Raw genomic sequence first — 26,749 nt, 5'->3', positions numbered from 1 at the left:
CAATATCATTAACAGCCTTTTTCTGTACTCTTCAGAATGAGTTGTATTTTTTGCTCACATTCTGCGCAACATAGACAAAACGTAAGACAACCATGTGAAAACTATCAGAGGGCATTTTTCTGCAACTTCAGAGAACACGCGTGATATTTATCCTTAATTTCACTCGGCTCCATACGATTACCTATACAAATAAAAAATGTCTTTTAAAATTCACTTTTATACCCGTTGTGACTCATATGATTTATATGTTTTCTTTTGCTTTATATTATTATTGTCCGTAAAACCCCCAATACCTTGCTCGGAGGATACAGCAAGTGACGGTCTGGTGTAGGAAAAGAAAATGTAAACTCTGAAGAGGATCAAGAATTTGTAATAAATCTGTTAGCACATGCAAATATTTTATCCTCAAAGTTGTTGATAACGTAGAAAAATATTAGGGCATCATCACTTTCAGCACGATTTACAAAAAAAAGAAAAAACGGGATGGGTAAACTTTTGCTTTCAGCCAAACGCAGTTTTAAAAATAGACTGAATCGGTGCGGCGACCATAATTGGCAAAGTAGTCCGACATCCGTAACTAAACTTACTTTGCGGCAATTTTTTATGGGACGACAAACTGTCTTTCGAATTTCTGCCCTAGGAATGAAGTTTATCATTCGTCAAGTTGTTAAAATGATACCTCGATGTTCACCGGGAATCATGAGGCTGTGCTTCTCGTTCTTTTCGTGTATTCTAAGATTAAAATAAAATTATCGTGATAGCAAAATTCATCTGTTGTCGGTTTAAAGTTGGTATCCGGAAACTGAAGGTCAAACCCTATTTGACCCTACTTCCGCCTTTCAGCAAGTGTCCGCAAGCAGCACGCGACCCTGACTCATAAACAAAACAATGAAACTTCTAGAATCTACAGAAATAAATGAATGTTTTACTTAATGAGTTTTTTTTAGAGCGCTCCCGAATAAAAAGCCTTATCCGTGCTTGCTGTTTTTTTTTGTTTTTTTTTTTAATTTTTATGCTTGTTGAATGACCGTCCCGTATTTGTCTCATGGACATCTCAGTGCAATGTTTCGCAACCTTTTTCATCTCGATCCGTGATTCATCCCGATTTCATTCAAAGATAATGCTTTTCCTTCCTCTGAAATTGTATCATTATAATATGAAAGAAAAAAACATAAATGCTCTTCAATTTGTAGGGAGAACGGTTATTTTCTACGGTTTCTTTAATTTTTTTTAAATCGTGGCTCAAGAATTCCATTTTATTTATATTTGAATACTCACTGATTTTCATTCAATAAGATTTGTATTCATGTCTTTGGTAGACGCGGTCGAACACAGGCCTTCTCAAGCATTTAGCCTTTTCGAAATTCTTTGATTTTAACAGTACCACGAACAAGAGCAAAGTATTTTGTCGCTGAAAATATTAAATCAAGAAACTATTTAGAATTAGGGAAGAATGCTAGTTTTACATGGCAGTATTCAATTCATGTAATTGTATTTTTCAAGACATTATAAACTCTTGTCTTATTTGCATTCCGTTACGATCTCAGAGGAATGACAAGCTCTGAGACTAAGTACTCGTTGTTTGACCGATAAAATATAATTTAATGTATGCATGTGTAAGCAAATACCTTCCATCATGTTTTCGCGTTAACTTAACGAACACCCGTTCTTTATTACAATCGTTAGAGTATATATGAACATGCATTTATATAACAGATATTTTATCATCATTCGCTGAAAGAGAGGAATTGTTTTTGGTACTTGCTTTCAAATTCTGTGGTAAATTTGTTTTGTTGTTTTAAACCGTTCTGCTACAATTCTTCTGATTACTCGTATCGAGATAAGCAGCCAGTTAACAGGTTTGTTTAATTTAATCAGCAAAAATTTGTTTTGAAATGTGTGACGCCAAACTTAGTATCATTAGCAGCCTTTTCAGTCTGTGCTCTTCAGACTGAGACGTATGTTTTTTTCTCACATTCTGTGCAACATAGACGAAAGGTGAGGTAGCCATGTGTAAACTACTAAAGGGCAATTTTCTGCACTAACGTCAGAGAACACGCGTGACTTCATTCTAAATTGGCTCGGAAAAATTGCGCTCCCGAGTAAAAGTCTTGTCCGTGCCTGCTGTTTTTTTTTTTTTTTTTTTTTTTTTTTTTTTTTTTTTTTTTCTTTTTGTTTTTAAATTTTTACGCTTGTGAACCCATCTGCTTGTATTGTGAGTGAAGAAAGGATCGGTACACAAATCATCTCTTATGACATGGAAACGCATACCGGAAGTCAATTTGCAAGACACTGAAAATATACTGCAAGTATAAAGTACTAACTGTCTGTGAAAGGGGGTTGAAGATGTTATCGAATCGAAAGACTCGTCACAGCAAATGATGACACGTCATACCGGATGTCGATTTGCAAGACACTTAGAAAATATTTGACAAGTGTCTGTGACGAAAAAATGAAGATCGTCGAATCCGTCGAGGATTCGACTCGAATCGTGGCTCAAGAATTCCATTTTATTTTTATTCAAATACTCACTGATTTTCCCCTAGTAAGATTTGTATTCATGTCTTTGGTCGACGTGAACACTGGCTTTTTAAAGCATTTAGCTTTTTGCTTTTTTGAAATTCTTTTAACAGTACCACAAACAAGAGCGAAGTATTTTGTCGCTGAAAAGATTAATTCCAGAAACTCTTTAAAATTTATGGAAAGTACCAGTTTTATATGGCAGAAATTCGATTCGTGCAATTGTTTTATTCAAGACGTTATTAACTCTTGTCTTATTTGAATTACGTTATGATCTCAGAGGACTGGAAAGCTCTGGTATTAAGTACTCTTGTGGTTTGACCTTAAAAAGTCGAACTTTAGAGCTAAAACTAGACTTAATTACTAATTCAATGAGACGTTACCGTACCGACTCTTTGTTGGATAACCAACCAATCACAACACGTGTAGCTTGTGCTGCTGGTCCGCTTTGACTACGTGGGTTTGGAGGCTTTACATCAATTCATCAGAAGTAAAGCCCTGGTGGAAACAAGGACTACTAGGACTTCTACGAATTTAAAGAAGAGCGACAGAAATCGCCTTTCGAACTTCTGCCATAAGAATAATGGTTATCATTCGTCAAGTTCTGAAAATGATACCTCGATGCTCACTGAGAATCGTGAGGCTGTGCTTTTCGTTCTTTTTGTGGTTTTACCCGTTCATCTTGAGGCCAAATGGCACGAAGAAACCAGAAGCTGTTGAGCATAACTATATTGAAGGTGAGAGCAGCTACGTTTGATACAGTGCGACGAAGTCGCTTTGATCGAACATAATTTGTTCAATTTGACGTAGCTTATTGTAAAATTTGGTATATTTATTTCCTTCCTCACCTTTTCGCCAAGTATGTGTATGTAAATACCTTGTCATCATGTCTTCGCTTAAAACTTGACATGCAGTCTTTCCTAGTTCTGTTGCTGATGGCAGATTATTAGCTACGATCGTTATGTGTGTGTGTATTTATATGATAGATATTTAACAATTATTCGCCAAAGGTGAGGAATTGTTTTTGGTATAATTGCCGTCTTGCTTATCCGATCCTGTGCTTACTTTGTCGTGTGGTTGAAACCATTCTGCTACAACTGTAAGTTCTGACTGTATCGAGATAAGCAGCCAGGTAACAGGTTTTTATTTAATTTAATCAGCTAAAACTTCATATCTTTCTTTTAAAAGTGTTACAACAGACCTGGTAGCCCTTTTTGTGCTCCTCAGAATTCAACTTTTCAGTTCATGTTGAGTTTTCAGTTGAGTTCCCGCTCTGCATGCATGATATTAACATAAACTGAAAGACCGTCATGAGATAAAGACTGTGGGAAAGTCATTACGCCGGGGGGCATTTCACGGTCTCTAAATTTATAGTTTAATAAACGAGTGTTAAAGAGTAGCAGAGATTTACCTCGTCGCTGCGCGACTCTGGAAATTTCTGATAAGCAGCCGGTAAACAGGTTTGTTCAATTTTTTCTTTTGAATAGTGTTACGCCAAACCTCAAGGCCTTTTTCGTGCTCTTCAGAATTCTATTGTCTCCTATAGCGTTTACATATCACTTTCTGCGTAACATAGTCAAAACGTGAGGCAGCCATATGGAAACTACTTAGTGTGGGTTGGCTGTGACTGAGGGTTTTTTTTTCCATGATTACATATTATGATAAACAAGTGTGTCTTAGAAGTTGCAGAAATTATGATAAATTATACGATGTACGTAATTTATGTACGTGATTTTTGTGTTTGATTTTCCTTTATCTTGTCAGTCAAACCTCCAATTCCATATTCAGAGGATGCAGCATTTGACTCTACCGCCGCCCCCCATCTGGTGTAAGGAAAGAAAATGTAAATTCTGAAGAGGATTAATCAAGAACTTTAGTCACAATTCGAGGAAATCTAATCGCAAACATGCTATATAATAGTTTTGATTCGTTTTATCTGACAAAGTTTAACTGGAAATCTTGCAAACATGCTTTAAAACAGTTGTGATTATCTAACGATCTTTAATGTTTACTTTTTGACTATCATGTTACTTAATTAAGCAATAAACACTGTTAAAATGGTTCTTGTTAATTATGTAAGTTGTAAGTCACCGATGTTTTGTAATCTGTAATAAATCATCAAATCTCACATTCAAATAGCATATCTTCCAAGTTGTTGATAACGTAAAACCTAATATTCAGATAACTGTGAACATTTCTACGTTAAAGAAGTAGATAATTTAGATGGGAAAACTGAAAAAAGTCCCCCTGGAGATAATTTACCCCGATGATAACGCCGATCGTGCTAGTGTGTGCTTAGATGATCAATCAATATGTCTCGTACAGCATTCGGCGACTTCAGCGATAGATCGTCAACAAGCCACCAAAAATTAACCGCGTGAATTCATTACTACTTGCTCTAAAAGCATAAACCCAATCAGAACAAGTGGCTCCAATCGAAGGTTTCTTTGACCCCCTGGTCTCAATTGTACAACTGAAACTGTTGGGTTACCTTTAAATGTATTCTTCTTGGTGAATTAAGGTTTGGCGCTCGATCTCTTGTCGCGTAAGGGAGGCAATTTGCGTGAATAAAAAATACGGATTAACATAATTAGAACTAGAAAATGACTAATGATAATTCAAAAGAGAGATAGAAATTAGTCTGCGTTGCTTTGCATATGTCAATTCATCGATTTTTAAATCAATAAACTGCATAGTTCAGTTTGAACTCAAAGCAAAGTTCGAGCAAAATACAAAACTACTTCGAGTTAGCGAAACATTAGAGTCATTTAGGGTCAGATTCGGGAGATTTGATGTCAAGTTCGAGTTATTGAAGGTTTGTTTCCACAAGCCTTCAAAAACTATTGAATACTTAGTCAAGTATAAACCTTTCGGGTAACTCTTCATTTTGCAGTATTTATGATCAGTGCGAAACATGTTGGTAAAATTGTGAAATCGCAGGGTCCCTAACAGTAGCTGGATTATTTTAACATTCCACTGAGCTTTTTAAATAAGTTAAAGATCTCAGCAGTTTTTCCTTATTTTTTCTCCCTTTCAACGTAAAGTCGTAGAGGACATCACAGTAGTTGATAATCAAACTTTGTAGTTGTAGTTGATAATCAAACTTTGCTGTTAAGTGAATTGCCAACCCGCATATGAAAAGTCTATGAAAAAAATATTTCATAACTGTAGTGCAAGGCTAACACTATAATGGTTATAGAGGACATGGCTTTCAAAAGTATGCTTCCGTGAATTTAGACAGTGTTGCTATGGAAGGAGAAGCCATCAAACTACCATCTAACAAAGCTCCTGGAATGGACAAGATATCTTCTAGAATTCTTAAAGACAGTTTACCCAGTACGCTAACAACAATTACCCACATTGTGAATAACTCCTTTGTTACCAACACATTTGCACGTGCATGGAAAACAGCAGAGGTTACACCTATTCTCAAATGCGGTAATCCAGATGTCCCTAACAACTATCGCCCCATCTCATTATCACCAATAGTCTTAAAAGTCACTGAAAGGTTGGTACATGGACAACTTATGGAGCATCTAATTAGAAATAATAAACTGGCAGCACATCAGAGCGGAAATAGAAAGCTTCACTCGACAGAAACAGCTCTGTTGTACGTTACAGATCAGTTGCTCCAGGCTATGGATAACAAGAAAGTTTCCATCATGGTCTTATTAGATATGTCTAAAGCATTTGATAGTATTCGACACGACATCTTGTTATCCAAGCTACAAAATCTCGATTTTTCCCAGGGTGCGTTGAATTGGTTTCAGAGTTACCTTTCTAACCGACAACAGTGCGTTCGAATTGGTGACGCAGTTTCTAAAGTACTCCCACTTGAGTTCGGAGTTCCGCAAGGCTCTATTTTAGGTCCGGTTTTGTTTACAATCTATGTTAACGACCTCCTATGTTGACGATTGTAAACTGTATTTGTCCTTTTCACCTGCCGAATTACCCACGTCCATCCTCGCCTTAAACGAAGATCTTACGAGAATATCTCAGTGGTGCTGTAAAAACTCTCTTTTGATTAATCCGGACAAAACTAAGGTTCTAGCTGTTGGATTACCACAACTTTTAAAGAAACTGTCATCATTCAGTATAACACTTTTTGACAAGGAAATAACACCTGTGCCTGTCGTTAAGGACTTGGGTGTTCTTCTCGACACACACCTCAGTTATAACCAACATATCACTGAGATTGCCTCTAAATGCCTTTTTAAATTGTACCAAATTAACAGAATCAAGCACCTCCTGGATAGGAAAACACTTCTGTTAGTAATAAATTCATTTGTCTTTAGTAAACTCCAATATTGTTCAACTGTCTGGAGTAATACCAGCAGCAGAAATATTGACAAGTTACAAAAAGTCCAAAACTTTGCTGGGCGAATTATTCTGGGACTAAGAAAGTATGACCATATTTCGGATGGGTTGCGATCGTTGAAATGGCTTCCTATTAGAGAGAAACTCATTCTAAATGACGCTACTATGATGCACAAATGTATTAACAAGCTTGTTCCAGACTATCTTGCTGATATGTTTAAATCACGTTCTCAAGTCCATAATAGACAAACTCGATCATCTGGTGCTTTGGGTATACCTTTATGTCGCCTGTCAACAGGGCAGCGCTCCTTTGCTTTCAGAGGAGCCAAACTCTGGAACTCCTTGAATGATAACATTAAGTCCTTAAAATGCCCCAGGAATTTTAGACGTCATCTTACAAATGTTTTATTAAGTTGATATATTATATTATTGATATATATTTTGTAATTATAATATTATGTATTTACATTCTCAATTAATTCATATATTTGTATTTTTTTTTTTTTTTTTATTCTATTGAGCTGAAAAGCCCACTTAGGGAGCATCAATAAAGTGTATGTATGTATGTATGTATGTATGTATGTATGTATGTATGTAAACTGATCACACAGCAAATTTGGCTCTCTTTATTTCAAAGTTTGATTACAGCCTTTCGTCTATTCAATCAATCAATCAATCAATCAATCAATCAATTTATTTAACGTGGTCAGAGCGCTTAGCTAAAAGCTAGTTTACGGGTAAACCACGAAATAAAAAGAGAAAAGGAAATTATAAAGCCTTGTGAAGGTATAGATTTATAGACGTTTAGACTATATATAAATTTAAATAAATTAAGATTAAGAACAAGCTAATATTAAAATATAAGAATTTAACAATGTAGTCACCGAGTTGAATATATAAAATGTAATCATTAAAAACAGGAAATATAACGTTAAGGGTAGATCCTCACCGCGCTAGAGTCCCGTGAGATCTAATGATTTTAAGTAATTTTTAAAAGTAGTAAATGTTTGTATCTTTCGAGACTCGTCCGGTAAAGCGTTCCATAGTTTCGATGCAGCATATCTCGTTAATCTTAACCCGAAAGTTGTTGATTTTACTTCTGGGAGGTCCAGTATTGTGGGGGCCCCTAAGGTTATAAGTGGAGCACCTAACTGTTATAAGATCACGTAAGCTTTTTGGTCCTGCATCACTGGTTAATCTTAAAGACAGTGAACAATATTTTCGCTAATCGCTGTTCACGAAGACTTGAGAGACCGATACGCTTAAAAAGTTCCTCATAAGACGAGGACTTATCTCTAAATTCTTGTAATTTTTATTGTGTATTCTTGTAATGTTTTGAATAAGTTGTTTAGACGCCGTTGCTAAATCAAATCAGAGCTTTTGTGTGAATGTTTTATACTCATTAGTCAACGACGTAGCTTTGTTGAAAAGAATGTTTTCATTGTGCTGCACAAAACCGTATATCGCCACGCACCGTGAAGTCAAAATAACGTGTTCGCTTTTCATTGATGGTTTCGGTTTAGGAACCAATTTTAGACCGACAGTATTACCAATCGACTTTGAAACCCAACACGTGTGTGTGTTTTTGAAATTGGTCATTTGGAGCCAAGACGGCTTCGCAAAGCAATGGCGGTATTTGACCCCGCGGCCTTTTTTCCTCAAAACACTAGTCGACCATTGTTGTCCTTTTTGTTAATCGATGGTTTCCGGTTAGGAAGCAATTTTTACCTGACAACGTTACAAAGCGACTTTGAAACCTAATTTGTTTACATGTAAGACTCAATGTTTTTTTCTTCTTTCAGACACCCATCAACTGGCGGTTGTTATGATTCCAAAAGTAGAACAAACTCGCTGAGAGTTTACAATGTATCTTATTTTCAGAAATGTCCTACGGCTCACACAGAAACTGAGAATTTCATCCAATGCACCCTAAAGGATGGCGTAAATCAAATTTTATCATAAGCAAACCCGTAAATGATCTAATAATACCTTGTTCGCTCTTCAAATCAAACTTAATTTTCATTAATCTTCTTACAGGGTCAAAAAGCGCACAATGCATACGTGTAATGCCTCCGTACGGGGGTAGCAATTCTCCACTTTTAGACGAAGACGTGATGCTAAAAAATTTGCGCTTTGCCCTAGAGTTTCTAAAGGCTAAAAATGTACTAACTACGCTGAAATAATAAAATTGAACGAAAATTCATCGACTGAAGTAATGCTTGCCAAAGGTACTTTACTAGATCGCTACACTTAGCGCACTATTTGCGATGGTTTAAGAAGCTCGTCTCTATAGTGTTTTACTTTACTGCCCTGTAAAGTAATGAGTACTTAAAAAAAATTATGGAAAAGGGAACAAAAGAGGAAATGAGAATGGGTGACGATGGAAAACAGCGACACGGATTGAGCAAGATGCAGAAACCCTGACCTGTAATGAAGCTCCTGTTTATTTCTATGGCTACGATGTTTGTACCATGGAGACAGTACATTCATACAGAAATTCAATTTTTGATGATTAGTATGCACACCAGAACAAAAGAATACATAGGAGAAAGCGAATGATAAATGACGTATGTGAAACATGCATGACAAATCTGTCAAAAATAGGTTTTATTTGACAAGAGCCTATTTTATTTACCTTACTTGTATTAAAATTCGCATGGTACTCACTTTCGCTCAGGTTTAATTTTGCGCACCTTATAGAGGACTTATTCGCGCAGCTTTAAATTCGCGCAGCTTTAAATTCGCGCAGGACATTTTTCTTGTTCGGTTTCTTTACTAGAGTTAACAGTGCAGTTAACCTTTTTGTCATTACACAATTAAAGAATAGCACAGAATTCGCGTAAACCTAAAGCAAGTTTTTAACCGCCCGCTGCTGGCACATTTTTTCACGCAATTTTTTTTTGTTTGTTTGACTACAGAAGAATGTCGCATGGTTTGCACAGTTAGGTGAAATCAAAAACAGCGACAACAACTTACTTGTACTCCATTTACACAGATGGTATTGCAGGTGATAACATTAACAGTGATAGTAATTAGTGAAGAAAAATACAAAATAAAAAAGATATTATCCAAAAAAAACAAAAACTTCTTACAGGGAACCAGAAAGAATCCCAACAGAAATTTCTCAGGTTGAAGAAGATGATTATAAAATCATTTTTTATTTCTAATTTTCGATGGTAATCTGGGAAAGAGTACCATATAACCCCATACATTAATTATGCATTCAAATACATTAATTATGTATACACCCCATCGTTTTTAAGACAATGACTTATTCCCACGGGTTTAGCATATATACATTAATAAGTACTTACTGCTTCAATAAAAGAGAAATTGATTGAAAGCGGCTTTTTCGTCTCTATTCCTTTCTCACGTTCTTCTCCCTTCTCCCCTTCGTTCCTTACTTCTCGGTTTCTTTTTTTTTCCTTTCCTTTCCTTTTTACCGTATTGGCAGTTCTGCTGAGCCTTGAACCATCGCTCCTCAGTCAACGCGTTATTATCAGACAATTATGAAACCATAGCCTTACCACTATGCTACGCAAACCAATTAGGAGTTCCTTTCCAAAAGCTACATTTTCTTTTACCTTTCAGTAAAAAAATTTTCATAACAATATGTGCATTGATATAATGCACCAAAGGTCCCCTTTGCACTAAAGAATGCATTTCTTCTTCTCTACGATTGGCCAAATAGCACAGAGAAAACAAAATTTATTCATACCTCTTTCTAATAACATCAACGAAAGAAGAAGATAGAAGGAAGAAGAACAACAACAACTCGGAGATGGGGAGACTGAATTTTATTCGACTTTCTCGAATATTATCGGATCACGACCGGTGCATACAGTGGTGTAAGGATCACAACCTGCTTGTGACGTCGGTAAAATGTTTTCGAGCTGGGCGCAGCAATAAACTTAGCTGGACGCGACGTGCTTCATCGCGAGACGGGTACGAGTGGCGATGTTCAAAAAAGGGTTGCGATGGAATGGCTCCAATGCGCCGGAATTCACCGGTGCGCACACACAGGGTATCGAAAATACATGGTGGGGAATCAAGCGAGGTTTGCCCCAAACAGGAACATCCAAAGGACTTTTCGATGGCTACCTACAAGAATATATGTGGCGTCAGCACTACGGAAACGATCCCTTTGGAAACATTATCGAACATATCGCCCAACTTTGTGAAGTCCAGAAAGACTAGATACAAAGGTTTCTCTGCATCGCTGTATGCACCAGCCTTCATGAACAATTATCATCACTAGGACACGAAAGAATAATGAAAGAATCAACCAAAACCACAAGAACAGGTAAGACACAACATTTATTTAAACTTTACATTGACAAACTTCAAAGCCTGACCGTAGACTTAACGTTATTTTCCGGCCAATTTTCCGCTTTCAAAGCGAAACTGAACACTCAGTTATATTTCAAAATTAAAAACCTCTAGAAAATTACTTGAGTTTTCTGTTTTGCAAAGCCAAAACGCGCCAAATTTACCCTGTTTCAAAAACGACTTAGAAAAAAAATCCAAATCTTCAAAACAAAGACTACTAGTCTCTGTGGAGTTCTATTGTTATCGCTATTGTTTTAATTGAACAAAGACTGAATGCATAATTAATGTATGGGGTTATATGGTACTCTTGCCGTAATCTGTGTACGCATAAATAGAATGGATAACTTGCCTTTTTAAACACCAACCTCTACTTCTCACTGAAAACCTCTTTAGTATCCAGTGATACTGTTAACTGTGGTAATATTACCATATGTAATAGTATTTCGTAGTACATTGTGTAATTCTAAATTCTTGAGTTGTCAATAAAGTTAATATTTAATTTAAAACCTTTTCGCGCGGATTATATATGGCGCAGTATGAAATTTCGCGCACTTACATTGTGCGCGAATTTTAATACAAGTAAGGTATCACATTTTCTCTCCGGGCGGTCAATATCTCTGCATTTTGAATGCACATAACTTTTGGAAAATAGACGCTTTTCATGAGATGACGTTGATTTCCGCCGCATGATAAGGGCAAGGTTTTCAGTCTCTTGGTGACACATTAAGTGTTCTTAATTAAATCACAGACTATATTTACAGAGTCAAAATCCCAATTTTGTCCTAGCGCGGCTTCTCCTAAAACAGACATGTATGTTGTGGGCATGTTTTAACGCCGATGCGCAATGGACTCTAGATAGAGCCCTTTCACAATCCAAGACTTGTTGTTTTTTTTAGAAAACACCTTAATTTCCTCCTCCTTCCATTGTCACGTCACTATATAAGTGTGAAACGTGAAATATACTGGAAATGGCTCCTGCCTTGCATTCTGTGGTTGAAAATTTCCTGAAAGCGAAATATTTGTTGTTCACAATTGACATAAAAGTACAATTTTAAAGTTAGAATCAAAACTGAAAAAGGAACCCTATTTCCGCAGCTGTCCGTAACCACGAGACCCTGACTCATAGACAAAACAATGAATCTTCCAGCACCGGCAAAAGGGGTTAATTAACATATTACTTTATGAGTTTCTTCAAAATGCTCCCGAATAAAAGCCTTGTCCGTGTTAAGTTTGCTGTTGTCTTTTTAAAAAAAACTCTAAACTTGTTGAACCCATCTGTTGTCGAGGGAAGCGAGGATGGATCGGAAGAAAGATAAATGCCTCTTTCTTCTACATCTGTTACCGATGACGAGCTCTTTAGCAGAGTTACGTTACATATTAATATTTCGGACCGTTATATAATATATAAACGTGTTTGTCTCACACAGTATAAACAAGGTTGTCGCGTGACATACCGTTACCGAGAGTGCTTATTAAAAACTCTAAAGGACAAGCATATCAATCTGAACAGATTATCTTCGCTCAAAATGACTTTGGCACATACCAAACGGAGCTGCTCTCAACTCCCTCGCGTCCAAGTTGTAAAACTGTACCTGTGGAGTTAACTTTAAATGTATTCTTAGCAGCGGATTGAAGTTTTGTCATCCAGGGGCAATTTGCGTAAATAACAAATACGGGGTTAATCTCCCTTCTATATCCTTTGTTTCATCACTATAAATGTGAAACTCGTAAAATATACCGGACATAGATCCTGCCTTGTATTCTAAGATTCAAAACTTGTGTTTATGGCAAACCAAGCGAAAGAATCATACCTAAATAATCGAAAGAGAGGCTTTTTCGAATACGGCGCCTCGCAGGTATTGTCTCTTCTGTGAAAAGGAAGGATTTTTGAAAGACTACGTGATTAAAAATGTCGTTATAAGGAAACAGGCAGAAACAGAGAAAACGCAGTATTTTATGACCATTACCCGCACAGCAAACTTCATTTCATTTCATGATTTTGATTTTCATTGCCAACAGATGACCCCGCGTTAACTCGCACGCAATCGCGTATCTCTCGTGGATTCGTGGGCAGTAATCTGTGTAATTACATTGTGGTGTAATTAATGTGATGACATCCACCCAACGCCTTCTTCCCCAAAGCTCGGCATCAATTTACGATGCATGCTGAGAATTTTTTTCTTGAGCAAAGCTCGTCATGTTTTGAAAAGTGTTATGCTTAGCTTAGAAGCCTTTACGCTCCAGTCAGAATTGTAATTTTCAGTTCCTAAACGTAAGGCAGCCATGTGGAAGCTATTTAGTTCAGACTGGCTAACACAGGAGGCAGTTTTCCTTTGTCTCATATTAAAATAAAGTGTTTTTCAGATGTTGCAGAAATTGCCCTCGTCGCTACGCGACCCGGTAAATTTCACGCGTGATACGTTTTTCCTTAATTAGACTCGCCCCCACGTAATTATCTATACAAATAAAAAATAACTTTTAAAGATAACTTTCTCAAAATTCACTTTTATACCCGTGTTAACACATGTGTAAAGAGTTCTCTACTGCTTTAATTGTCAGCAAAACCTTCAATACTTGCTCAGAGGATGTAACAAATGAAGGTCTGCTGTAAGGAAAGACTCTAAGGGGGATAAACCAAGAACTTGACAAGACAAGACAAGACAAGGTTTATTTGAACTGTAAAATTGACAAAGTTCACGCGATACTTCCACGACGCGTCTAGTCACCTGTTGTCAGGGAAACTTGATTTCCTCACTTATTTTTATGTTAATTTAAAATTAATTATTTAAGGCATTTTTCATTTCACAACACGATAAGTGTGCGTCTACTCAAAGGATATTCGACGTGTTATTCGAAAGCCCTGAGGGAAGACTGAAAAACTTTGGACGACTTCTACAAACTTGTATTGAAGAGGACAGCGATAAAAATCTTCTTTCGACGGAACTTCTGCCCTAAGAACGATGGTCATCATTCGTCAAGTTCTTAAAATAATACCTCAATGTTCACTGGGAATCATGAGGCTGTGTTCCTCGTTCATTTTTTGGTTATACCAGTACACTACGACACTGAATGGACCGAAGAAACCAAAAGCTGTTGAGCATATCGATATTGTTGGTGAGAGCAGCTCCGTTTGATATGTGACAAAGTCATTTTGGTCAAAATTATTTGTTCAATTTGACGTAGCTTACTCCAAATCTTCGAAAAAATTTTCCCAATCACTCTTTGTATTTGAATTTGCCCCTTGTGATATGCCATTTTTTAACGCCGACTCAATGCTCTCTTTCCCAATTCTGTTGATAACTGCAGACTCCAAGCTACAATCATTCAATTTGACAGAGCTCTCTATGAATCTTCGCAAATGTTTTCCCTAAGCATGAACTCAGTATTTTAGGCCATATGGACAGACTTAACATGCACTCTCCCCTAATTCTGTTACTGACAGCGGATTACTTGCTACAATCGTTTAAATATACATGTGTATATGTATTTATGAAAGGGATATTTAACAATCATGTATTCGCCTAAAGTGAGGAACTTAGTATAATTGCTCAGTTGCTTTCCAATTTTTGTGGTAAATACGTTTTCCTGTTGAAAGCATTCTGCTTCAATTGCTCTGACTCGTATCGAGGTAAGCAGCCAGTTAACAGGTTTGTCTAATTCACCCAAAACTTCAAGCCATTCTTCTGAAAAGTGTTACGCCAAACCTTTTTGTGCTCTTCAGAATGACAATTTTGTCCTTTAGAGTTTTTCATGCATGACGCTCTTCGAACAGCAGTGATGTCCCTTTCATAAATACATGTACACATGTATATTCTAACGATTGCAGCAAGTAAATGATTTTTTATGCCGAAAGACTCAGAGGGTATTTTTCCTTAATTTTCATATATTGTAATAAACAAGTGTGTGTTAACAATTGCTGAAATTGCCGTCGTCGCTCGCTCAACTAGGGAAATTCCTGCAGGTCATTAAAACTCGCCTTATTTGACTCGGCCCCATACGGTTATTTGTATAAAGCATATTTATACATGTTGAAATTAACCTCTATACCTGTGGTGACATACATGATTAATGTGTTTTGTTTTGCTTTATGTTGTCAGTCCTTCCACCAATTCCATGTTCAGAGGATGCTGTAGGTGGCAGTCTGGTGTAGGGAAAGAACATAAACTCTGAAGAGGATGAACTTAAAAAAACTTTAGTCATAACTGATTCGTGGAAATTTTAATTGAAAATATGCTATCATCTGACGAAGTTTAATGTTCTCTCACTAATAAGCATGCACTTGAATTAGGTGAACCCTGTAAGTCTCAAAACGTTCTACAAGGGATTATTTAGTTTCCCGTGTTCAGTCCGCGCGGGACTGGTAAAATAACGTCATTTTCATTGTTATTATTATGGGGATGAGCCATGCGCTCGTAGTTGGCAGTGGTCAAAATTTCGGTTTAGATATTCGTTTATTTTTCTCACGAGTGTTTCTTTACGTTTTCCTTCGAGTCCACAAATCTTGTAAGTATATTGTCACGGTAGTATTTTCGTTTCGCTTCGTTTTGTTTACGTTTGTTTCCTTTTTGTACAGTCAAACCAGATCTTAGTGAATTAAAAGTTAATTCGAGTATTCAAGTCTACAAACCCCTGTTAAAATGGTCCTTGTAAATTATATAAATTGTAAGCCACAGATATTTTATAATCTGTAATAAATCATCAAAACTGTTGGCACATTCAAATAGTTTATCTTTCAAGTTGTCAACACTCATGTTTGGGTGACTGTGAACAAATAGACGTCAAAGAAGTAAATTATTTAGATGGGAAAACTGAAAACAAAAGCATAGACTGCAAAGTAAGGCCGGAAGTGTGCCAGAGATAAGGACATAACACAGGCCAGTGGGCTTAATCACGTCCATTGTGATCGCTTAATGATTAAATTCTCAGTGCCCTACACCACGATACAGGCTTTATTTTTTGGAGATGTTAAACCAAATGACATTGGAACTTTAGCTGTGCATGCTTAGATGATGAATGACATCAGACAATTGGTGATGTGAAAAGTCTTCGTACAAACTTAAGAAATCTACACAGCCACCAATTTTTGCTAACGTTTCTCAATAATTTCAAAGAAAAAAATAATACTTCAGTTCTTTGTGGCTTCCACATCGTTTTCGGACTGGATTTTTTCCCTACCATCTTCGGACAATACACACCTACCAGAAAATACACTGAATGAATCAAAAAAAGTGATCAGGAACGGCTTACTCTTCTAACTCTTAAAATTTCATGCATGACCAAGGTAGAATTTCTCCTTACAATATCAATATAATATATCAAGCAGACAAGTGATCAGAATAAATAGAGGATATTACATGGCCGCTTGGGGATACGAATTTTATCTTCTCGTGCTGAAAGTATCTCTCACGAGTGAGCGCAGCGAACGAGTGAGAGATACTTTCAGCACGAGAAGATAAAATTCGTATCCCCAAGCGGCCATGTAATGTTCTGTTTATTATATAGATACTGTTGAAATTTTAAATCAACCGACCGCGCGCCTAAGCGGGAAGCTCTATTGTAATTGGGCAATTATGTTGGTAACCATGGCCACAGCAATATCCTCACACGTGAAAGATAAAAATAGTATCTTCACCGCGCGCGGTGAAGATGTGAATTTTTAGTAAAAGGAGAAATCCTGGTATTTCATCAGTATCTATATAATAAAGATAAATATCAATTAGGAGATCATTAGTTGATCCAAACCAAATTCTCGGAACTAATATCATAAGAATTGTATGGCAGACAGTAAGGAGAATTACTGATGAGATCTTGGGAGTGAAAAGGTGAATTCTACACGAAGATTAGAAAACAATCCTTGCGATGACATGCAATTTGATTTCGGAAAATTATGTTACAAGGATTATCGGATGGCTGCGTTCAACTTTAAGATCCTTGCGATGACATGCAATTTGATTTCGGAAGATTATGTCGCAAGGATTAGCGGATGGCTGCGTTTAACTTTAAGATCCCTGCGATGACATGCAATATGATTTCGGAAGATTATGTCGCAAGGATTAGCGGATGGCTGCGTTTAACTTTAAGATCCCTGCGATGACATGCAATATGATTTCGGAAAATTATGTCGCAAGGATTAGCGGATGACCGCGTTCAACTTTGGAATCACGTCTCCAATATGCCTTAAATTTGTGACATTTTCATTTTGGCCATCGACCAAAGAATACATGGGCTCCTTTCACAATTTACAAGAACCGCTGTTGAACTAAGATTTTCATGCTTTTGTGCATGCTTAGGTGATGAATGACATCAGACAATTGGTGATGTGAAAAGTCTTCGTACAAACTTAAGAATCTACGCGGCCACCAATTTTTGCTAACGTTTCTCAATAATTTCAAAGAAAAAAATATTTTCTTTGTGACTTCCACATCATTTTTAGACTGGATTTTTTTTCCTAACTTCCTTCGGACAATACACACCTTCCTAAAAATACAAATGAATCAGAAAACTGATCAGGAACAGCTTACTCTTCTAACTCTTAAAATTTCATGCATGACCAAAGTAGAATTTCTCCTTACAATATCAATATAATATATCAAGCAGACAAGTGATGAGAATAAAGATAAATATCAATTAGGAGATTATTATTTGATCCAATACAAATTCTCGGAACTAAGAATTCTATAAGAATTGTATAGCAGACGGTAAGGAGAATTAGTAATGAGATCTTGGGAGTGAGAAGGTGAATTCTGCGCGAAGATGAGAAAACAATCTTCGCGATGACGTGCAATTTGATTTCGGAAGATTATGTCGCAAGGAGTAGCGGATGGCTGCGTTTAACTTTAAGATCCCTGCGATGACATGCAATTTGATTTCGGAAAATTATATCGCAAGGATTAGCGGATGACCGCGTTCAACTTTGGAATCACGTCTCCAATATGCCTTAAATTTGTGACATTTTCATTTTGGCCATCGACCAAAGAATACATGGGCTCCTTTCACAATTTACAAGAACCGCTGTTGAACTAAGATTTTCCACCCGTCCAGCTTTCTGAAGGAATGGAAGGCAGTATTTTACAAAGAATCGCACAGCTTAAGGTAAACACGCGCTCTGACTGAACAATAATATTGCCGTTTTAATTTCTTGTTTTCTTACTTTTATTCAGTTATGCGATTCAAGAGAAATTCACTGCCTGACTCGTGAATTCCACGTTAAATTTCACTTGAAAAACCGATATCGCACGAATCGCTTCGCGATTCGTGCGATATCGGTTATTCGCATGAAATTTAACGTAGAATTCACTCGTCAGGCAGTGAATTTTTCTATAGTATTGCTCACCTCCTGTCACAGCTGAAGACGACTGCCCCCTGCTCACGTTAATCGTCTTTTCCATTCTAAAATACAGTTTTATCTTCAGCCGTTACGGACGACACGTCTCCACTTTTCACCAGACGGCGTATTTTGCTGAAAATTGTCCAAATTTTGATAAATACAGATTAAGAACGCGTCACAGATTCGCCTCGGAGTTTTATTTGTTCGCACGCTCAGCCAGCTAATCAAGAATCAAAAGTGCTAGTAAAGAGATGTATGATTTGTTATGAATACGCACGTGAAAAGATGAAATAGTTATCGATCAGTAATTGCATCACAATAACCATTTTTTTGCCCAAAAAAGTGCTCTGGAACTAAAACAAAAAAAACAACAACAAAAAAATAATAATCAAACAGGTTCGCCGGTAACAACTATGTAACTCAAAAGGATAGAATGTATCTTAATTTGAAAACGTAAGTGGGATTATTTTTTCCATTATTGGCAGTAATGTCGCAATCTGATTAGCTAATTTTCCTTCGTCAAGAGTACAGACAACGCTGCTTGCCTCAACATGTCACGCAATGGCTACGTACCGAAAGAATCGTTTTATTTGACCGCGATATTGCAGTGAAAAATAAATCGACAACGATATGCGTTGTCAAAATGGTCAAAATTTGTTACGGACTCACTCGCAATGTGCCTTTTTGCTGCTTTGGTGGAGAAAGTGCACCTGTCCCTAAAGGCCCAACCTGGTATCTGTAACATGAAGCGCTCAGGAGTACCACTTTTTACCCTGACTTGGAAATTCCATATCAGGTGATGATCGAAGACTACGCATTCGCTCACCAAAACACTTTGGGAGAGGCACTTTCCAGAGTAAAGTGCCTTGCCCAAGAACTTAACAAAATGAGTTGGGTCTCCAGCCAGGATCTCTTAACCCGTGGAGTTAGAACGTTATCCGTTTTTGCTTCTGCGTCTCTGTAAAGAAGTGCTGTGTATACAAGGAATACTCTCATAATCCCCCGAGCTTAACTTTCGTCTCCAGACTCTCAAAGTGTTCGTGAAACGTCTAGGAATGGGGCTAATACTTGAACCTTACAGTGGAAATAGCGGGTGGGGTCGAGAATAGACTTCAACACAAAACAACAGCCTCAATTCTATATTTATTGCGTTGATATTTCACGGTGCTCTACATGTGATCATTTGTAAAGTTACTTTTTATTGGCGATTTCGTTCTATTTTAAAACTTTTGTCAAATTTGATTTTTGGGCGGAAATTTCATTTCATCTACATCGTGGCCTAAAACGAGTAAACTTAATTACAAACCTAAAGCGTGTCTTTGTTAGCTACCACTCCTCTAGGACTACAATTAATTGAAAAGCTATTTCTAAAAAACCGAAACTTTTTACATCATTTCTACACTGATTTTCTTACATCGCATTCAAGAATCCGGCACTGACCCATTCATTCTGTTTTGTAGATATAGGATATAGGCTTATTTACACCTGTAACGTAAGCATTATCACTGCCATTGGTTTAAGCGTGTTCGTCGTTGCTACATTACCAAATGTGAGCTAGACGTAAGTTAGGACCAAACCTCCCACGCAAGTTTGCGATTTTTTTTTTTTTAAGGATTCAAGACTGGTGACGAATGATTTGATTGGCTTAGTCCCTTCGATCGCAAGATTTACCACACACTACAGCTGCAAATCGTGCACTTCGTTTGAACGGTACTTTCGACTATGACTACCATCGCGAAACCGGTGTAAACAAGCCTTAACCTCTTTCTAGGCCCTAGAAAATTATTCCCTCAAATACAAGCTGTTAAAATTCGGTTTTTAAATTAATCCTTCACTTCCAATGCGACCAAATTCCATAGTTTTTAAGACCTACACACTTCGATGCGACTTGAAATAGTAGGGAAAGGTAAGAAAGTTGGTGAAGAAAATTGAGACATATGCAGCGTGAGCTTCAAATGTTAAACCGTCCGAAATATTAGACTACGTCCCCTGGCGGCATATCATAAAATTTTGGTTAAAAGCCAAGCCGCACGCCACGTGAAAAAGAGCTTTGAGAGGGCTAGTATAAGGTAGGGGTGGGGGAGGGGTGCGGGAGAGATGAGGGATACGGAAGGGAAGGGGGTTAGAAAAGAGGAGGGAGAGGGGGGGAAGGGGAGAGAAGTAACTTCCGGTCGAACTTACGTAAGGGGATAACGAAATCGTTTTATTATAGCCGTGTACAAAAATCAAAAACGTCCAAAAAAATAATAATAATAAAAGAAAATAAGGAATAATCCATTCATGTCCGGCACTCACTTTCCATAGAAGCATGTTCTCATTACACTATAAATGTGATTTTACAAAAGGAAGAAAATTAAAGAAGAGATGTGGATTGTGAGCAGGGATGGGTAGGGAGCACCTTGGTAGGTATAACCGGGGAGGAGATAGAAAGTTAGGGGGTGAGGGCGGGGGTACCAGATCACAAATTTCGTTTAGAAATCGTCGCGTTTTTATCCAGGGAACGGGCTCATAACCAAGATTTTACTCTTAAATATTTAATCTTCGTGGAATCACTTTCCCTGTTGAAAACGGTCGATGCAGTTAGATTCCTCGTGAAGAAACATAAACAGAGAGAATGTCTCGCGTAAGTTTGCGTCGGAATAAGTTTCAGAAAAATAAATAAAAATATGTACAAGAAGAACAGAACAATTAAAAGAACTGAAGTATTGAATAGGCATCTGGTTGCGTTCGTTATTGAAAGAGATTTCTCCCACGAGCGACAAACCACTAGATCGAACACGGGCTCCAACTACACAGCGGTCAAATGTCAGGCATGCGCGCGGGGATCCATTCTAGCGCCGGCCACGCGCCAATTTCCCGCGCAAAATCTCAAAGAAAAACATAAGAAACAACCGCTGTCACGCAAAACATGTGAAAGAAAATTGAAACGTTCATAGAAATCTTTAAAAAGGTAACAAGAAAGGAAAAGGAAAACTCAAGACGTTTTGAAAACGAAGTTTGTTCAAGTACGGGTATCCTAGTGATTTACCATTCCGTTCTGAGCTTTACCAAAAACGTTCTACTCTTTTAAAAGACCGTGACTTAGTGACTTGCGCGGTTCTTTAACTCAAGTGGGGCAACTTGGTTCTGACAGCTTGAAAGCATGTCATCTAGTTATTACAACGATCGCACATGCGCAGACGTTTGACCGCTGTGTTGGTTCTGACAGGCATCGACCGTTTCATGACATACAGAGAAAGATTCCTCGGAATGAAAACAAACTGAACGAAGTTAAACCTGTGTGAATTGTAATAGTTGTCGGTCGTTTCAATAATCTGTCGTATTCCGTCCTTTTACGTTTCAAGAAAATCCCTCTTTCTTTAACTTAGCAGTATGTCTGCTTTCAGTCTGATTTCCTCGCCTCTCCAAGCTCTCGTTCAGTTAAATTTTCATCTCACCATCATCAAAATTTATTTTTCTCCGCCGGGAACTTCACCTACCAAAACGGAACATTCGGAGCTTGATAAAACTATTTTTTTTCATATAAAATTAATTAAAATCGTAACTAGTTGGATAAAACCTTCCATTTCTGCGAGAAGTGTGAAGTCGTAACTACGTAAGTTTCTGAGGTAACCAGCCCCGATGATTCATTGCAAGTACCAGACTCCGCGCGAATACAAGACGTACTGGGTACTAAAACAGCATACTCTGCCGCCTTCGCCCTGGACCTAATGAAGAAAGAGAAAAAAGAAAGGGATTGAAATCTTTGCGCGTGAGCTGATCATACGCATTCATTCACTTAGTACTATTTATCACGCTTTGCTGGGTAATTATTTCAAGTCTGTAAATAGAACTCTACTTCATGGCCATTCAGGTGAAAGCTGCTACGCGCTTTTATGTGGTACTGGTCGATATGCTGTACAGCAATGTTTTTCCTTTCAAGCCTGTTGATGAAATGCGACGTGAATGAAATGAAAGCTCCTAAGATAGAGAAGTACTTTCTCATAGTACCATGGTTGCCACAAGCAAATATTTTTTTTATTTTCTTGGAAAGCCAACATCAGCTTGTCGTTGTATTATTTTATTCTCTAACCAAAATGAACTTGTATTGCAAGTGAGAAAGATATGCTGGGAAGGAATCTATCAATTGTACTAAACATTTACGCAAGAGTAACACTAATAACACAAGAAGTTTCAGCATCTTCATCACAAAAGACTTCAAGACAAGATGAATAAGTTCATATTTCTTGAGATTTCACTCAGTTTTTCCCGACTTCTTCCAACGATGTGAAATTCCCTGTCTCTGGTCTGAGCTTGAAAAACTTTGTATTTCCCTGACCTTCCCTGACCTGTGACAACCATGGGTACTGTTTATCACCCCGAAAAAGGTTGCTTTTCTGACAAAACCCTGGCGTGTAATCATTTCGATAGAAGATTCTGGACAGTACTTCGATGCGATAAAGTTTATCACAGCTTATCACGGTTTAAAGAGTTGAGTTCAGTTGAGTTGGCCTGACGCCAATCGGACTCTAGTTCAGCACCTTGTACCTTCTTATTTACTACTCAGGCATGTACGACCCAAAGAAAACACCACTTACCGATACCCGTTCTCCCGACAGGTCTGTAGCCTGGGTCCTTAGCCAATCTAATATCTTCTATAACAAAAATTGTTTCTTCTGAAAACAATAACGTCAAAACACTGGTTGTTAGGCTCTGTTTTAACGAAAAACAAGCGGGAGAGATGGTTTTACGCTACTGACTTTTAAAATCTTTTGGTATATATTAAAACAGTGGATAGCGCTGAAAGTGCGCTCCGATTGGCTGCTCAAACTCCGAATATTCAACTCTCGCGGGATTTACGCCCGAAAATTCTGTATCGTTGCAAGATTGAATGACTTAAAATCATCTTTGTGCGCTGTATTATCTCACTGTTTTTGTCTAAACCAAAACAAATATCTGCCTTAATGTCGGTGGCAAGCGGTGGCCTACAGTGGTAACATCTGATAAGTTTCCAAATTATTTAAACGTTAATTATACAATTACGTCACAGAACGACTATAGTGGGGCAAGGCGGCAGTGGAAGGGACCAGCAAGGGGGGAGGAAAACAGCCCTCATGTCCTTGCTCAAAATAATTCAAGCTGGCCTAGAAACAGTAGAACGAGATCGTCCAAAGACAGACAGCATCCTAATGATTTCTTTCAAATGCACATTTAGCTGTGCGGTCATGCTTGCTTTGTAGATTCTTCCTTGCAGATTCGCCATTGCAAACTTGCCCGCATGAGCTGGTTTCAAGCACGCGTAGCGTAAGAGGAGTACACGTTTCTAGGGGCGCGCACGAACGACGATGAGCTTTCCTCGCGTGTTTTCTTGTCTTGCATCCGCTCGTAAAAAGGGGTCTATTTGTAATCCAGCACATTTTACGCAAGCTCTTTTAAAATAACAAAATATAGAAACGACTCACCATTTTTTAATTCTTGAATTTTTTTGCCCAAAGAAAAGAAATAATCGTGTCTCATTGCATCCCATGCTGATATTCTGTCCTTCACAACAAACTAAAGCGAAAAAAAAAAAAAAATACAATATGAAACGGAAACCTGAGAACTACAAGGAGTCCAACCATTTCCGCAGATTAATACATTTTTCCTTTCTATATAGTTTGTTTCTAAGAATTTGTTGTGAACTCAAACATCGAGATTGATCTTTTCCTGCACTTTCACTACCCGTCTGCTTCACTAAAAATAAATCGATATTGTGAATGGAAACTTATTTCCACTTTCTCGAGTCATAAATCCTTCAATTCTCCTTAAAGTTCTAATCAATCGCACCAGAGACAGGTTAAGAAACGTAAACCTTAACGTACCAGGGGACCCGTTTCTCGAAAGTCCCGGTAACTTAAACGGGCCCGAAGCCATGTTTTAAAATCAACATTTAAAGGATAGGAAAGCAGGTTCTGGCACCCAAACCAGTCGTCTTTGCTTCTTTAGCTGATGGTTTTATTGTATCTTTTTCAAAACTTTTGAAATCCCCATCTTGAATGAAAACAGAACAGCCTTAAACCGGCCCCACGGCAGAATATACACTGCGGAAATACCACAAGACTTGAGCTGGGAACTACTCCTAGGGGCCACCAATGACTATTTTCTCCTCGCAGTACAGGGATAGAAAATGGTGGAAAGAATTTATACAAAGATCTTGGGACTGAAACAGTCCACAAAGGTAACAACATGTTTCTCACCTCCACAAATCTTTCGAGTAAGTCGAGCCCTGAGTTATCAAGTCTGAAAATAAATTAGAAATTCACCATTTGATTTATTTTCTTCCTTGCTACCGCGCCACTTTGCAAATGCTCGCAATCTGTCAGAGTAACTGCATAATTCCGCGCGAAGATCAGGCAAATTACGGATCACTGTAAGTGTCGGAACAATAGCGCACTTACCTCTCCCTCCCCCAGTCCAACATTAAACCTCTAACCTGTAATTAGTTGACTATTATTGGGTTGGGGGGGAGGGGGTTCGGTACGCAGTTGTTCAGATTACTGGCATTCCCTGTTACTTTACATGTACTATATCAAACTACTCTAAAGAACAAAAGCGCCAGAAAACAAACGTTGTGCTGGAGGCGCTCGTCTCAGTCATCTAAGACATCCACCTCTTAACAATGCAGTAAGAATAGCACAAGAGAAAAACAAAATTCGTAGTTAAGGGACGAAATGGCCTCAATTGTACCTTGGAGAGTGATTGATAAGGTGCTCCCTTGGGTAAAATGGGAATCGTCCTGCAAAACAGAACAGAAAAAAGTGAGAAAATAAAAACGTAAGGAGAGTACATTTGGATTAACTGTCGTTTAACCAAAACCAAAAGTAACCACGACAGCCAATCAGAACAAAATAATTTGGATATATCAACAAAGTTGAAATGGTAAATTAGCCACCGTAATGATTACAAAAGCTGACGTTTCGAGCGTTAGCCCTTCGTCGGAGCGGCTTCGTCGGAGCGGCTTCGTCGGAGCGGCTTCGTCGGAGCGGCTTCGTCGGAGCGGCTTCGTCGGAGCGGCTTCGTCGGAGGGGCGTCGCTCCGACGAAGGGCTAACGCTCGAAACGTCAGCTTTTGTAATCATTACGGTGGCTAATTTACCATTTCAACTTTGTTGACATATCCAAATTATTTCGTTACTCCCACCGACGCAGCCCTAAACAGTTTCTTTCGAAACTATCAGCCTTCAATCACAAAAAAGACAAACAAAGACAAACGTCACAGGGAACCAAGCGAAACTTAGAGGTAAAACCGCCTGAAGCGCGGGAAAACACGGGAAAACATGGGTGACCGAGCCTTTACTCGATTAAAATCCATTTTTTTATGAAGTTACCTGACAGAAAAATTTCGTTAGTTGTGATTCCAGGCCACGTTTCCTCCGTTGGGGTGCCCAATGCCTAAAAAATAAACTTCACATCAACTTCAATAAAAAAAATTCAAAGCGTAGTATATCAGCAGTTAAAAAAAAAAGAAAAATTGGGCTTGTCTTTCTCACAAGATTTATTGAGACCTCTTCATAAACAACAGCTTGTGACAAAGTGATGCATTTTTCAGAGTACAGGAAAGACAAAATCTACACCGTAATATTTTTCTTCGCATCACTGTTCACGGTAAGTCTTCCAAGCCTTGAGTAAATAGCAAACAGTTTTTCTTTCCTATGTGACCCGATAACAAAACTCATTTATGCGGCTTGCGTTCAGCACTAACAACCAAGAGAGCCTGAGAGCATCTTGTGTTTCTCGAAGACTTCAAGGAGAACTTTCATTACCTAAGTTTGACGAGGGAGATGATAAACAACGTTCCTTTTACCTTGAAAATTAAATGAAGCTGATCCTCCACGGTGGATCCAGGGAAAAAAGGCCTTCCCGTTGCCATCTCAAAAAATATACACCCAACACCCCTGAAAAAAAGGTATAGCACATCCGCATCAATTTTTGTTTTTCCAAACACAACACCTTACGATACAAGTTTAAGACTTAAGTTCTGTACCTATTGGAAATTTATGCTTCACGTTTTCAATCTTTTCGTTTGAAATCTCTGATAATCTACTCAAAATAGTTCTTGGAAGTCATGTCTATAACGCTTTCTTTTGAAATTGTTTCGTCACTTCCGTCGTTCCCACACAAGCAAATGATCAAACAGAAGGAGTGCGTATGAGGGGTTTGATATAGCGCTCGGTGAAGTCAATACAGTGGAACCTCGATTTGCCGAAGTACCAAGGGACTGGGGAAATTGGTTCGTTAT

General features: G+C 38.0%; 1 protein-coding gene and 2 long non-coding RNA genes across 4 annotated transcripts in view; 2 read left to right on the top strand and 1 right to left on the bottom strand.

The window, feature by feature from the left end:
• Window positions 1-2,971: 2,971 nt before the first annotated feature.
• Window positions 2,972-5,070, top strand: LOC148731812 (uncharacterized). Its single transcript, XR_016002086.1, has 2 exons — window positions 2,972-3,257; window positions 4,285-5,070. It is a non-coding gene; the product is annotated as an uncharacterized LOC148731812 (long non-coding RNA).
• An 8,180-nt stretch (window positions 5,071-13,250) lies between these two features.
• LOC148731811 (uncharacterized) lies at window positions 13,251-15,881 on the top strand. The gene is made up of 2 exons (XR_016001860.1): window positions 13,251-14,280; window positions 15,264-15,881. It is a non-coding gene; the product is annotated as an uncharacterized LOC148731811 (long non-coding RNA).
• A 3,739-nt stretch (window positions 15,882-19,620) lies between these two features.
• Window positions 19,621-26,749, bottom strand: part of LOC111342300 (cyclin-dependent kinase 17) — a 27,407-nt gene continuing 20,278 nt past the window's right edge. Inside the window, exons 14-20 of one of the 2 annotated variants that reach the window (XM_088760510.1) lie at window positions 26,315-26,405; window positions 25,839-25,902; window positions 25,199-25,247; window positions 24,709-24,751; window positions 23,935-24,025; window positions 23,071-23,185; window positions 19,621-22,200 (exon numbers count right to left, since the gene is read on the bottom strand). In XM_088760510.1, coding sequence (XP_088616636.1) covers window positions 23,118-23,185; window positions 23,935-24,025; window positions 24,709-24,751; window positions 25,199-25,247; window positions 25,839-25,902; window positions 26,315-26,405 — 406 coding nt within the window. In that variant the 3' untranslated portion in view covers window positions 19,621-22,200; window positions 23,071-23,117. The remainder of the gene's footprint in view (window positions 22,201-23,070; window positions 23,186-23,934; window positions 24,026-24,708; window positions 24,752-25,198; window positions 25,248-25,838; window positions 25,903-26,314; window positions 26,406-26,749) is intronic. The other variant, XM_088760509.1, reaches the window with a different exon arrangement.

Source organism: Stylophora pistillata, chromosome 5 (genome assembly GCF_964205215.1).
Source record: "Stylophora pistillata chromosome 5, jaStyPist1.2, whole genome shotgun sequence".
Classification (NCBI taxonomy): domain Eukaryota; kingdom Metazoa; phylum Cnidaria; class Anthozoa; order Scleractinia; family Pocilloporidae; genus Stylophora; species Stylophora pistillata.
This window is presented reverse-complemented; position numbering and strand designations above follow the sequence as displayed.